Source organism: Vigna unguiculata, chromosome 5 (genome assembly GCF_004118075.2).
Source record: "Vigna unguiculata cultivar IT97K-499-35 chromosome 5, ASM411807v1, whole genome shotgun sequence".
NCBI lineage: Eukaryota > Viridiplantae > Streptophyta > Magnoliopsida > Fabales > Fabaceae > Vigna > Vigna unguiculata.
This window is the reverse complement of record NC_040283.1, coordinates 32055768-32070552: the sequence shown is the minus strand read 5'-3', so window position 1 is coordinate 32070552 and position 14785 is coordinate 32055768. Positions and strand designations below refer to the sequence as shown.

Below are 14785 nucleotides of genomic sequence, written 5' to 3'. Positions count from 1 at the left end.
GTGAGGTAAGGAGAAGGGTTTTGGCAAGTTGTATGTGCACTTAGAAAGCAGAGCACGAAAATTGGAGAGTGGTGAGGTTTGAGTGCAGAATTGTGGCTGATTGGAGGAAGAACTAAGAGGACTTTGGGTGAGCAAAGAGGAACTTTAGTGAAATTCTCAAACTTTTAACAAGGAAACCAAGTTAGGGGGAGTTTTACTCACTAATTTATATGTGCATAAATATATGTATGATTGAATGTTTATTTGGATGCCTTTGTTGGATTAAAAACTGTACAATTTCACGTTTCTGGAAATTTTCCAGAAACCGCCTGGTGGGCCTTCAAAGCCGCCAGGTGGCTCATACCACTTTCTACAATTCTGGGTTCCTGGAGAAGGAACCGCCTAGCGGCATATAACCAGCCGCCAGGTGACACGTAGCGATGCACCAGATCTCTGGGTTGGGATGAAGCGCCTGGTGGTAGCAAGTGACCCGCCAGGCGGCGCGAGCAAGTTTTTGCTTGAATTAATGTTTTTGTGATCTAGACTGTTTCTGACCGGTGGAAAAGCTAACTGTAATGATTAACGAATGATTTTGATATCGTATGATGTACAATTTTAGGCATTAGTCGGCATAAGTGAATGAAACAGTGGCTAAGTGCCCTAGGGTCGGGAATTGGGGTACAGTTGAGGTGTAATTGTTTGTGATTCTTGTTGGATAATTAGTATTGAATTGGAAGATTGCATGGTTGGATTTCTTGTGCCAAGAAGAGAGAGAATGGACGAGAGAAGCGAAAAAGGAGTGCACGGGAATGTTGGCGGGCATAACAAAAACTAGTTTATTTTCCAGGTTTGATACACCGCCTGGTGGAAGACAGGTTACCGCCAGGCGGCAGCGTTACACCAGTGGCGTTCTGGGGTTTTGGTTGGGTTGGTTCAGACTGATTGTTGTGATAGTTCGTAGATAGTTCGTGGACATGAAGAGGTGTGAAGGAATTAGTGGAAAGAGATGAATTGGATACCTAGAAGAGAGGAGAGTAAAGTGTGGTTAAGGATATAATATTTGAACTATAGGGTAGATAGGAAAATAAATCTGTCATATAAGGGTTTATGGCTGAAATACAAATGCAGAAGTGGTTGGTACAGTTTAATCAGGTTAAGTATCAAGATAGGGTCACATGCTTGTGGGGGCTTAATGGATGGAATACTAATAATACGGTCAGGGGATGCTATATAATGAATATAAGTTGTATTTGGTTGTTGGTGAATTGTTATCTAATCTTAAGTAAAGCAACTCACTAGTATGATAGGATAAGAGGGCTTATACTGGTAGAAGCAAATTTTGGTGATATAATATCCATTGAAAAAGTGTACTCTAGGGGTGTGCAAATGTATGAATTGAGTCTTAACAACTGAGTGGAGTTGAGAGAAATCAGAGAAAACAATACCTGACTAGGTTCTGGTATGGTGCCTGGCGGCGAGGTTCAACCCGCCAAGCGATAGCAACGAAACAGGGAGTCTACATGGCGTGAGGCGCCTGACGATGAGATGTATTCCGCCACGCGGTAGCGGCAGCATCTGTAGGGTTCTAGAGCGTGGGCGCCTAACGGTGAGGGCTGACCCGCCAGGCGGTGGCTGCTGTGTTTGCGTGTTTTTAGGCGCTTGGCGCCTAGCGGTACGTGTCCCCCGCTAGGCGGTGCGGAAGCTGTAGCGCCTAGCGGTACGTGTCCCCCACTAGGCGATTTGGCTATTGTAAGTCCTAGTTATTGAACTTTGTAGGGTGATCTACAAGGCTTTTGGTGATGCTTCAAAGGTAAGATTGTTAGGTTCCTTGAGTTGAGCTCGAAACGTATACCTTGAGTTGAGCTCGGGATAGGGGTTAAGCGCGTACATTCCTCGAGTTGAGTTCGGAATGGCATCCCTCGAGTTGAGCTCAGGATGGCGGATGAACACAAGGAACCCTTGAATTGAGCTCGGGTTGGCGAGTGTTGCCAGTGTGAGTGTGCTGATTGTGGCTAGTACGGATCGGTCCAGATAGATTGCCCTCCTCAGTAAATCGCTAACGAGTTTGGTAGTCTTGGGACATTACGGACTATGTTCGTATTTGGGAACTCCACCTGACGTTATGGTGTATGATCCGTGGCATTGGTTCCCGCACGTGCTCTGTCAGTTGTGGCCGATAGGTTTGGCAGCAAATTACCTTGGGGTAATCACTAGAAGAGGTAGAACACGAATGATCTGATTGTGGCCAGATGATAGAGAATAGAGAAATAGATTGTATTTTGGTTCTTTGCAGAAAATATAGTTATATAGTTGGTTATATGTTTATTACTATGATGTATGTTGATTTCATAAGCTTACTCTATCTGCTTGTGTTTGGCGATGATCGTGTACATGGTACACGTAAGCAGAGGATGTTGATGCAGGTGGTGCTGGTGATGCTTAGACACGGAGCGAGGGATAGCATGGAAATATATTACTATGTTTTATTGATTTTAGTTTTGGAAATGATATGTAAACTTTTGAGAGATATTTGAATATTGTTTCACTTTATAAAGTATGGAACAATGTTTATTTATACGGTAATAAAAGTTTTAAATTCCCCGTGCTTTTGGGGAATGAGGTTTATTCATAAATGCGATGTATTTATGTTTTGTTATTCATTTTTATTAATTTATTTATTTAAATCTGTAATATCCAGACAGGATGTTATATTCTCCTTCTTGACAACACGAAAGATTTGATTCTAGCCATCAGAAACATTCAAGCCACCAGTAGAATCTTGTCATCCGTTTAAAAGTCTACACTCCGGATCCTAGTAATAACACAAATCATCAATAATATCAATCAAAATATATTATATGAAATAACTTGATGACATATATATATATATATATATATATATATATATATATAATTTTGTAATCAAATTATTAAATAAAATATTTTAAATAATTGTTTAAATTATAGAACATTACAATTATATTTAGATTGGTATAAATATTTCAATTATTAGTAATTTTGTTTCACATTTAATTGTTTTTAAATATATAAAATGTAGTAACTAATCATGACAGGATATTAAGAAAATAAAATAAAAATCGATTTATTTAAAGTTTAGTTAGCATATTTATTTACTATGTCATGTGAATTAAAAAACTTATATACCACTTTCTACATAATGAGATATAATTTTATTGAAGATGAAAGAAACAAATTAAAATAAGGGTTAGTTTGTTATGGAAATTTGTTAGCTTAACTATTTTTGTCTCATATTTTGTATAGTAATTACTTAAAATTAAAACTAGTGTAATTGGATTATGTGAAGTTCTAGAAAATGTTTTAAAAGTAGAAACGATTTTTATAAATAACACTCATATATTTTGTTATTTAAAACCCAAAGCTAATGGTATAAGTTTCTTTAAACGAGTTTCATTTCATAAAAATCTTCATCTCTTTAGAAAACCATTCCCTAAACCTCCTTTACATTCTCTCAAAAAATTTCAACCCGTCTTCGTGATGAAAGATTGATCCCAACCAAGGATGGAAGCACATGCTTAAAAAGAATAAGCATGTTTAGAAAAGAAGTTCACTAATCCTTCCATGTTCATTGTTTTCATTATGTTTGAAATTTCCTAAGTTGACTTAGTTGAATCAATCTTAGTTGACTTGTTGACCTTTGACTAGGTTTGACTTGTTGACCAGAGTTGACTTGACTTAAGCCAACATGCTAATCCTTATTTATGTATTTTGTAGGTTTAAGTAAGGTTAATTATGGTGGGTGATGTGGCGCAACCTTAATGGAGAAGTGGAGATGAGATGGAGCATAGGTGGAAGAAAGAGAAAGGGCAAAAGTAAGTGTATCTATGTACCTTTGGTCTCCTTTATTTTTAGCACACTTAGGCCACTTTTTGAAGACATATGAGACACCTTCTTTGTCTCCTTTAGTGCTAGAACGAAATTAGCCTTGCACGCACCATAGTTAGCTCTTTAGTCTCTCATTTTTGTAACCTTATTTGACCTAGTTTCCTGAAGCTAGGGTTAGGTTTTTGTAGAGACATCCTTAGGTATCTTTTATTTGCATAGAGGCCCCTAAACTCTTCTATATAAGGGGTGCTCCTAAACATGTAAAAAGGTTAAACATTTTGAATTAAAATACTCTTGTTTCAACCATCATTTCTGTGAGCTAGCCCTTCTTCTAGGAGTGGAGAACTCTTTGCCTTATCTTGCCTATGCAAGTGGCGACACCACATCACTCATCTCTAGAGTTTGGTTTGGCTTTGCCCCCTTTAAGAGTGGCGTGCTCCACTTCCATGGCCATTATTATCTTCTCTTCCATTTTGTTTTTATTCTTCTTTGTTTCTATTGCATTAAGTTTTGAGTTTCCATCCATGTATGAGGTTAAAAATGCAATCCATCCCCTTCTTCCTTTAAGCTCTTGGAAAGGAACCTTCACATCTAGATAGCTTACTATCTTAATGTCCAGTGGGGATTTCCTTGAGTTTTCTTAAATAACTCATCACCATATTCATAAATCTAAGTTTGTTTTTGAATGATTATGAGTGTGGTAATGTGTAAAATGGAGGAAATCTAAGTATATCACTCTAAACAAAATAAATCAATCTAAAAAGAGAACAAATATGTTAACAAAACCTAAAAACTAAAAAATAAAAAATGCATGATGGTGCTCATGTATGGAGATATAGGACAGGTTCGCATATAAGAATGGAATGGTTGAATGAACAATTTGATGATGCAAAACAATTATAATTCACATCAATGGACTATAGAAACTAGAATGGATCAAAACGGTGGAGTAAAAACCCTTATTCAAAAATCTGAATACCTAATTAACGAACTTAACTACCACGAGCAATTAGCTTCCTAAGTTGAATTAGCTACAAAATTAACACACTGAAACTTCAAACAAGTAACACAAACTATGACAAAAACATTAGAACCCAAGAGCACATCTCATTAACTTCTAAAACTAGAAATTAAAATCGGAAACAGATGGAACAATGGTTTGAATGTTCTTCACTATTTTGCTCAATTAAATGATTCTTGTTTACTCTAATCAAAAGATATTTTAAGTATGTAGATGATTGTTCATCATCTGAGATTCAATTTATTTCCAAATTGAATTCAGTGTTATGATGAGTTAACAAGGATCAATTAACCAAGTTCAATAAGCAAAGTTCGATATTAAAAAAAAAGAGAAATGCAAGAAGAATAATCAATGGAAATGAGTGAAAACACGAACTCATTGAATATACACATGCTTACAACAATTTGATTCAGTGAAAATGGATGAAATCTTATATAGATTGAAGATCCTTCGGTCTATTGTGCGATCAATGACACAAAAATGCTCCAAGTGAAGAGAAAAATGGGAATGCGAGAGAGTTTGTGTTCTCTTTGAGGCGTGGTGGTGCGGAATGGAGTGAACTTTTAGTAAATCTATATACTATAAAATACTAACCTATTCTAAAATATGAACTTCTGCTATATCTATCTATTCAAGCTAGAATACAGTTAACAATATAAGACACTAAAATCTAAACTAAAACTCTATAAACCAAAGCTATATTCTAAGACTTATACCAAAAATACACTAAATGGTCTAATTAAGATAAATTAACAACACTAACCTAAAATCTTCTAAAACTAAATCTAGGTTAAAAACTCTCATCTACCACCTTAAATCCACCTAAATAAATGTAAAAAAAAAAAAACTTTAAAGATAAGGAACTTATCAGTATGGTATGTGCTTGATGTAACCAAGTATGTCTAATGTGAGTAAAGTGGTAATCTAAAATATAGTATTACTGTAAGACCCACTTTTATTGAGTGCCCTAATGTTAAGGGCTACCACACTGTTGGGCCTAAAGGGCTGGCCCATAAGGTGCCAAGGCCCCTAAAGCAGCCAAGGTCCCTCAATTGTAAGTCATTCTGAAAAATCATTGCCCTAACTCACTCATTTTCTCTCCACAGAACCTTTGCTAGGGTTTGGAGATCTACCCAAGTTCAAGTGAGTTCAACCTCCGTCTCCCGTTCACGTAAGTTAGTTCTCGAACCTAGCCTTTCTAAGTTGTTTTCGTGATTTATGTCGGGACTCACTGTGTGAATCCAATCTCCTTTGTCGTGCCACTATTTCAGTTCATAGATTTGTCCTTGGAGCTACTGGTTTCGCTGGCTTAAGAGTCGAAGTCCAATATTAGCCCTTTTCCAAGTAAGGGAAGCTAGGTTCTTTTTCACGTTTTTGAAACATGTGGTTTGTTTTCGTTTCTGTTTTATGCTTAAATGATTGGAAAACGTTAGTTTTGGTACATTTCTGAGTTAGGGGTTCAAATATTAATGAAATTGTGATGTTTGACGTCATTTCTCGTATTCTGATGTGTCGCACAGTCGCTGAGCGATTGTGTATTTTTCTGATATGTGCAGTTTTAGTAAAATTGACTATCCTGACTCATTAACCGTTGGATTGAGCTCAAATTTTGACATGTGGTTCATAACATGCTATTTTATGGTTTGACCGGTTAGATCGTCGATTAGATATCTGTAGCTTGAGAAATGTGTCACGCATTACTACAATGATTTTGGTTTCGTGATAATAAATTTTCTTGGGAATTTTGGTGTAAGAATTATGGTTGTGGGTTGTGCTTGATTGTATGGAATTGCAAGTACTTAAACGTTGGCACTCATTTATTTGGGATGAATACTATTTTGTGATATATGTATGTCTTGGTATGCATTTATAAAGTATGAGATGAATGAATTTGCATGAGTGATGTGATTCATGGATTGTGAATGATGAACTTGGATAAATCTTGGCATGCGATTTCAATGAAATGGTTGGTTATATATGTGGTCATGAATTCGGTATGAACAATAATGTTACATTGATGGCATGGTATTGGTATGAGGTGAAGTTCTATATCCCCGAATTGAGAAAAATGGGATGGTATGTAATCAACATGGAATATGAATGAGGATGAGTTACAAAGGATGGCATGAGGTGTTAAATGCATGATCAATATTATTTGTTTGTTTGGAATGTGATTGGTATGTTGTCAGTACGTAAATCTATGAGTCTCTAGGTGAGACTTCCTGGTCGTGCTTCAGTGGTCGGGACGTAATTCCATGGCCCCTGTTAGTGGGTGTCCATGGTGGTGCCCCATCTATATAACTTGGTAAGGATTCAAGGTAAGGATTGCATCCTGACACTCTAAGGAGTCAGTTAGTCTCACTTAGAGCGGACTGACTCTTGTGGTGAGAGTAGCAGGAGGCCTGAAACTCATCAAGGGCTAACCTTGTGTGTGAGGGAATTGATTCATTGTAACACTTGTAACACATAGCTCGGGGGTGAGCAGCCGGGGGTGAGCAGAGGTATCCACCACAAGTGCAAGCATCCGTTGAATCCGACCAGGTTATATGTATCCGGATGAGTCGAGTCTTAGTGTATTGATTTGAAGGTCATAACATGCTTGTATGATATGTTATATTGGACTGTGAAAGTATATCTGATTGCATGATGAAATCTTTTTGGCTCTAGCTTACCCTTTGCTTGTTTGATTGCCTTGTATGTTATTCTTCTACCTTTGCGATGATCATCAATTTATTGATGGGAGCAGATGCGAGAGGTACTCGTGGTCAACATAAGAGATGACTCCACTGCATAGTCTACTTGGGCTGGACTTCACGTTTTATTTGGGCTTTTCTTTAAGGCTAAGGCCCGTGTATTGTATTGTCCCTAAGGCTTTATTTTGAATACTGGCTATCTCTTACTTCTTTTGGGTTGTAGGCATTGTAGTGAGTTTTAGTATTTTCTTTTAAGTACCTTGAATAACCGTAAGGAGTGACCTTATACTCCGCAACTTGGCTCTTCATATTATCCGGTGTAAGATTTTATTTAATTATGTTATTATTTAAATGGGATGTTACAGTTACACTATTTTTGAGGATGTTATATATCACATGTTTTTATATTATTTTATTTTATTTATGAGTAAAATAATTTTATTTTTTATTTAATAATTTTTAAAATAAAAATGTGACAATTGTACGTGTAGTTTAATATAATATGTACTTATAACTTGTTAATAAGTTATACCTAAAAATCAAAATAATATCTAAAATGATCAAATTATTTTAAAAGAATTACTACTAACACGTTTTACAAACTTATGCCATAATATCCTTCGAATCACCATACATAAATCTCATTATTTATCCGTTGTTCAATAAAATTGATTTGATTTTTTTGTTACTACTTTGAAAGAGATGTAATAATCTTGTATAAGAAGTTGTATTTGTTTGTGAAAACTTAAATATGTTTAATGAAATTATTTTATTGAAATAGTTATAATTAAAAAATACTTAAGAAGGAATTCATTTAAAGAAAAAGTTGTTGAAAGTTCAATATTGAATATAAATACAAGAACAAAAAGTGTAAGTGGTATTATCATTATAATGTTGTAATAAGATATTCAAGTAAAATCTAAAATGAGTGTCTATGCACAGTATTTTCCTCGTTGATAAAAAAATTATAAAAACTCCAATTCATTTATCTCCTAATTCTTAGTTGAAAATATTATTTCTTTTCATTAACAAAAGTGATTTAGCAAACTTTATCATATTTTCCTTTTCATACATTTCAAAAAAAAATTCGCTATTTTCTATAAAATATTATTAATTTTCTATAATTTTTATGTTAAGAAAAAAGTATTTCTATCCTTTTTCGTATTTTTATTTTATTTTAAGGATACAGTTATTTATCTGTTTTTTCTCGATATATATATATATATATATATATATATATATATATATATATATTAATACTACAAACATTTACAAAGACTCAAAACAGAAAGTGCATTGGCATCGGGGTTAGAAAGCAAGTAGGTAGGAACGCAAACATAGAGAGAGATAGTAGTTAAATGTAGTTTAGATTATAATTATTTATATATGTAGTTTTAATTAATTAATTAAATTCAACTTGATATAGTAGTTAAAGATCACCACTTACATTTTTGTGGGAAACATTCATAGGTCAATTGAATTTGATTTCTCAATGTACAAAATCTTATCCGATCAACAATCATTATAATATTGGGAAAAAAAGTTCCTACCTTAAATGGGTTAGAAGAAATATATAATAGAGAATTAATGAATAAGTTATTCAACGATTATAAAAATATCAAATTTGTAAAGCTTTTGTAATGATGAGATCATGGAGAAGGTCATATTTTTTCTATTATAGACACTTTACCTAACTTTGCACTTTCAAATTTTAATGAAAAATAAAGTATTTATAACATTTTTTTTTATGAGTACCTATATATTAAATAATTTTGTTTTCTTAAATGAACTATTTATTATATTTTTTTATTTTGTATCTACCATATCTATATTTACATTATTATTACTAACATACACATCGGTGTTGTCGCGCTTGTGTGTACGCATTTTTTAAATATATGTGATATTATATTATTAGGTGATGATAATGTAATGTTATTAAGTTAATATATAAAATAAAATTATGTTTATTAAAAATAAAGTGAAATGTATCAAAAAATATGAGAGAACAACTATTGATAAATAGAGAAAAAAAGAAAGGCAAAGATAGATGATTCTATAAAAAAGTTTATAAAAATAACGGTCAATTTTAAAAAATTTAATAAATAATTATATTTTAAAGGGTAAAATTGGTATTTTGAAATGTGAATACAAAAAAGATAATCCTATTTAAATATTGTTATAAATTATTATTATTATTTGGCAGGTCCAAAATATTCGATTAATAAAAGATTCAAAAGGAATGTTGAGAAGTGTTTTACTACTAATTGGTTTTAAAGCAACTATATCTTCTTTTTGTTGGTAATGCTTAAAATTCATTGATAAATCAAAATTTACGACAACCTACCAACAACCAAAAATATTTTAATAATAACAACGAAAAAATTTGTCAGTATCATTCGTCAATAATTACCAACAAAAAATTCCCTAGTAATTGTTGACGAAAAAATCCGTCTGTAAGCATCGTGATTTGGTTCATCCTCTTTCTCCTCCCTCCTTCTTCCTTTATTTTTCTATTTTGACCAGTTTTGCATCCAACAAAACGATGTCAACCCCCTTCTAACCACCACTCAATTTAGTTCAAACTTCATCTTCCAAACCCAAAAACCATTTTCCATCCCCAATCCAGAAAAATCAACACATTACAAAGGGACAATCCCATATTCACTCCAATTGACCAGAACTCCACCTTGCTAACACCCCATGCATTCATTGTAGAGGGAGGAGGAAGTAGTGTCACTAGTGTCAGCAATAACGTCAACGGCGTCTCCGATGAGGACCTTGGTAGGTGAAGATGCACAATGTCGAGATGTGGTTACAATCTTGAGGTCTCGTGTGTGGGGAAGAGGAGCAAAGGAGGAGACGTCTCAATGACATCGACAAAGGCTACGTTGGTCAAAGGCGACGTTGTCGATGTCTTGACATGACAAGACAAGCGCTATCGTACATGGACAAGGCACTTCACTGGTTGGACAAACCCTTGTGTTACTTTTTATGTTGGAGAAGAGAACATTAGGTTAGGGCTATTGGATGGGAAATTTTCTGCTCTTTTTACCCACAGACGAATTTGTCGGTAATAACCACTTTAAATTACCAACAGATTTTATTGATGCATTTTTCCATCGATAAATAAAATATGTATTATCGACGAATTTACCGATAGATTTACTAACAAAAATAAATTTGTCGATAAATTTCATTAATAATTAAAATTTTAAAATTTGTTGATAATTCAAATTTATCAACAAATTTATTTTCATTAGTAAATTTTCGTCAATAATTCTATAAATTTTTGTAGTGTTGACCAAAAGGTAGTGTTTTGTACTAGCTGAAATTAATTGGACTTTGTCAATAGAAAGGACACCTGAGTGTATTGTTAAGGTAAAAGAAAATACACCTTTAATCTGACTTAGCATGCCTAAGTTTGAAGAAAGGATTTTTAAAGCCTTTTATAGGATTGAGTGTATACGAAAAAAAAAGACCATATTGAGTAACTTTCACGTAAGTCCATCTAACTTCTTGACTTTGTTTTAGTTGATAAAAATACATAAACTTATCAGTTGTGAGTGTTATATCAATGTTCACATAGAATTTGAAAAGTTTATAGAAAAGTTCAGCTATTAGAATGTAACTGACTCGACACTACTCAGATTATGACGAGGAGGTTACATTCGACATAATCTGGGAAAGGTTTTTGGTAGACTATCACTTGAATTACATGCCTGATCCTCTAAATGTTCAATATTTTTTCAGAGCAAATATTAAAAGAAGAAATAAAATCCTCTACTGATGAGGTGGACAAGCAGTCAGAAGTATAACTTGGTACCTTCTCATGGATCCGGAAGTACTCGAGATCCCATAAATTCAGAAGTACTCGGGATGAATAATTGATGGAAGAGAATGCTATACCACAATATTAGTCCCCTCTGAAACCCCTCAAAGTCTTTAAATAACACGTTATTTACATGCTCTTGAACTCTTTCGTCTAACTACTTCAATAGCCTATATTGGCGCGGAATCTTTTGTGGTACACCTTATAATAAGATTCTATTTAGCCTTTTGTTGAATGGCGAATTCAGGTGGGTGGTGAAAAATGAAGAGATCAAATATGAGAGAATTGTGAAAACTAAGAAGAGCAATGGTGAGGGAATAGTCACATCATCCCTGCTTATTTTTATTTATTTTATCAAAGAAATCAAGGGTTTTCATTAGAAATAAGGGCTTGCTCTGCTAATTATGAAATTTCGTCTTCATTGTTTTTATTTAATTTAAACAAATTTGTAATCCAAGTGACAAAATTGGAATCAAATCGAAGGTGAATAAAACTGACTTCCTTTGTCCCTTTAGAATCAATAATTGATTTTGATACAAGAGATTCCTATTGTATTATTATTTATAACTATATACTGCATTTGCCATACCACTCACTTTTTTTCTTCTTCGAAGAAACCAATAGTTATTATCATTTAGTTCTGATAAAAAAGAATCAACATTTAACATTAAATGTTAAATGCACATGATAAATCTTGAATATCTTTATCCCATATAAACCAGTTCCACTCCAGCTATATATCAGTTGTGCATCAGAAACCATTGACTTGAGAAAATAGTATCATGAGAGAGCTTGAACACTTTGGTAAAGAGAGTATCTGTTCCTTAACTTTCTCCATATCAATATCTGAATACTGCAACCAGAAAGCAGTACAAATAGTCATATCCTCCAAGATTGCTGCATTTGCCATCACAAATTTTACCAGAAGAAGCTCATGCTCACGTACATTAAACCCTTTGAACTGAAAAGCTTTGAGGCTAGACACAAAGCATTGAGGCACTGATGTAGAAGTCGAAGCATCTTTATTGAAGTCAAATACCCCCTGAAACATTTTTTATGTTTAACATGAGTAATCCATCATTTGTAACATTTGAATTTCAGTGAACCAAAAGCAAGATTTCAAAACTTACATTTTGTAAAACTAGAGTATCAAGCCTAGGAGAATTGTGGAGTATGTTCAACAGAGCTTCACCAGTAACTTCATTCAGTTGCAGATATGTCAATTTTCCGAAAGCTGGTAGACGGGTGAAAATATCAGCAGCATTCACTAAAACCTGCATATGACAAGGAAAAAATTGCTCAACATCAAATTCTCGGACAAAGCATGAATTTTTTTCTTTCCTCTATTTTCTAATGTAAGATTGACAAGGTTAAGAATATGCATGATTCAAACTAGGTATAGAATCCTGGCACGTAGAGTTTGAGAATGAATTAAGATATCATGTCACACATTTCCACAAAGCAAAAACATGTTTAAATATATAATTGTACTAGCAAACAAAATGTGTATAATATAATAAAAATGGACATCTAATAAGTTTTTTAAGAATATATGCAAAAGGTTAGAAACTTGCACAGTGGTCTAACATGCAGTGTTGTCTTATCATGTCATGTTATATTTGACTATTGACGGTTGAAAAAATTAGCTCATCATATTATACCAATTTTGAAAGGAAAATAACTATGTCAGTCTTATCTTTGCAAATTTCCAATTACATGTGATGAAAAACAAAGCATACCTTGTACAACAGTAATTTTAATCGTTCCACTTCACGGATCTGGGTAAGAATTTTTTGTAATTGAAACCGAAGTTTTCCCATATTTTCTTTTCTGTCTTCATCAATGACAATCACTACAGAAGCATTTTGAACTGATGATGGATTTGAAAGAATGATTTCCTTCTCAAGATCACCCTCGTAAGAGAAATCTGTCAGATGGGGAGAGAAAATCTTGATGGAAGATTTGCATGGTTCATTCGATAGAGAGGTCCATACTGATATGGAAAACTTTTCAAGTAGAGGTGCTTGAATACAAAGATTCTGCTTAGTTGACCACTCACACCCTTTTGCTTCAAACACTTTGAGAAGTGGGAAACTAAGAATCAGATCTTTTGAATAAGTGGGGAATTCACTCACTAACTTGATCCCAGAAATGCTAAGAGTTTGAAGGTTTGGGAGACATGCAAAGGTTGGAATACTGAGACTACATGTCATTTGAAGAGCCAATTGTACAAGAGAGTTGCAACTAAAGAGAGAATGAGAAGGAAAGTGAACTTTATCAGCATACTGAATGTGAAGTTTCTGCACTCCTTTTTCCAATATAGAGGAGATCCATGCACTGACCATGGATGGTTCATAATGATAAGAAGTTAAACAAAGAGAGAAACTTTGAGTGCTTAAATTGCCAAGGTGAAGAAGCACTTTGTTCACAAAATATTCATATTGTTCCTTTTGCATCTTCTTCCCAGAAAAAGGCACACTGTCATTGAACTCTAGATTGGTGATGGATGTCCAAACATCAATCCACCCTTTTGATAACACACTGGTACGCACTGCCTCCATTGTTGGAAGGAAAGACAAGATGTGGCCAAGAATGCTTTCATGTATTTGGCTTATTATGTCTCTTTCTTCAACCTTTGCTTGCCATCTAGTAAACTCTCTTGCTATACCCTTCATAATTGCAGAACTTGAATCCATCCTGGTACACAAGTTGTGAAAATGTTAAGCAATTCACATTGGAATAACACAAAATCCCCATTGTATCATATACTATAGAGTCATAACATCAAGCATATACAATGCAACATTTCATTGGGAGACTAAAATGTTCAGTGCAAACTGAGAGAGTTAGGTTAAAGGAAACAAAGAACACCATCAAAATCTTTACCTTCGAAAAAAAATGTTTGCTGTAAAACCTTAAATATGTTAGAAAGAATGAAGATTTGGATTGTTAATGGTTCAAAGTGGATACATTTGTGTTGTATTTATAGTGTGTTGTATAAAACAGAGTAGATAAGAATGAGAATGGCACGTACACAGATTCGATGAAAAAGGTGGGAAGAAAAAGTGCGCATGGTCGTATTTCATGTTACAGTCATATTTTTATACCCATTGGTTGAATTCGTAATGCACGGGCGGAATTTTCTTAAAAAAATTATTTTCATACTATTTTCGTTTCTACTATAATAATAAAAAATAGTGATGTTTCACTTTATTAATTATATGTTTTGGATATAATGTATGTAATGTAATTTTTGGTATTTACAATATTATATAATTGAGTCCTTAGTGCAATAAATATAATTCTTAATCACATCTATTAATTGTATTTTTTTTAGTTAAATGCTTAATTGGACATCCTCATGTGTAAAACAAACAAAAAAGTGGTCATATTAAT

At 33.8% G+C, this 14785-nt stretch overlaps 1 protein-coding gene across 1 annotated transcript; it reads right to left on the bottom strand.

The window, feature by feature from the left end:
* Positions 1-11884: 11884 nt before the first annotated feature.
* Positions 11885-14341, bottom strand: LOC114186196 (F-box/FBD/LRR-repeat protein At3g14710-like). Its single transcript, XM_028074237.1, has 4 exons — positions 14276-14341; positions 13129-14086; positions 12520-12663; positions 11885-12431 (listed from the first exon to the last, which is right to left on the bottom strand). Exons 2-4 carry the CDS (start codon positions 14083-14085, stop codon positions 12141-12143), a joined length of 1392 nt encoding a protein of 463 aa, XP_027930038.1. The 5' UTR covers position 14086; positions 14276-14341; the 3' UTR covers positions 11885-12140.
* Positions 14342-14785: the final 444 nt, after the last annotated feature.

What these genes read in the sequence shown, in the direction of transcription:
- LOC114186196 (XM_028074237.1), bottom strand. Translation starts at nt 14,085, where the DNA reads ATGGATTCAAGTTCTGCAATTATGAAGGGTATAGCAAGAGAGTTTACT. An exon ending in TAAAATTACTGTTGTACAAG is followed by an intron (nt 12,664 to 13,128) that starts GTATGCTTTGTT and finishes TGTCATATGCAG; the next exon opens with GTTTTAGTGAATGCTGCTGA. An exon ending in ATACTCTAGTTTTACAAAAT is followed by an intron (nt 12,432 to 12,519) that starts GTAAGTTTTGAA and finishes AAAATGTTTCAG; the next exon opens with GGGGTATTTGACTTCAATAA.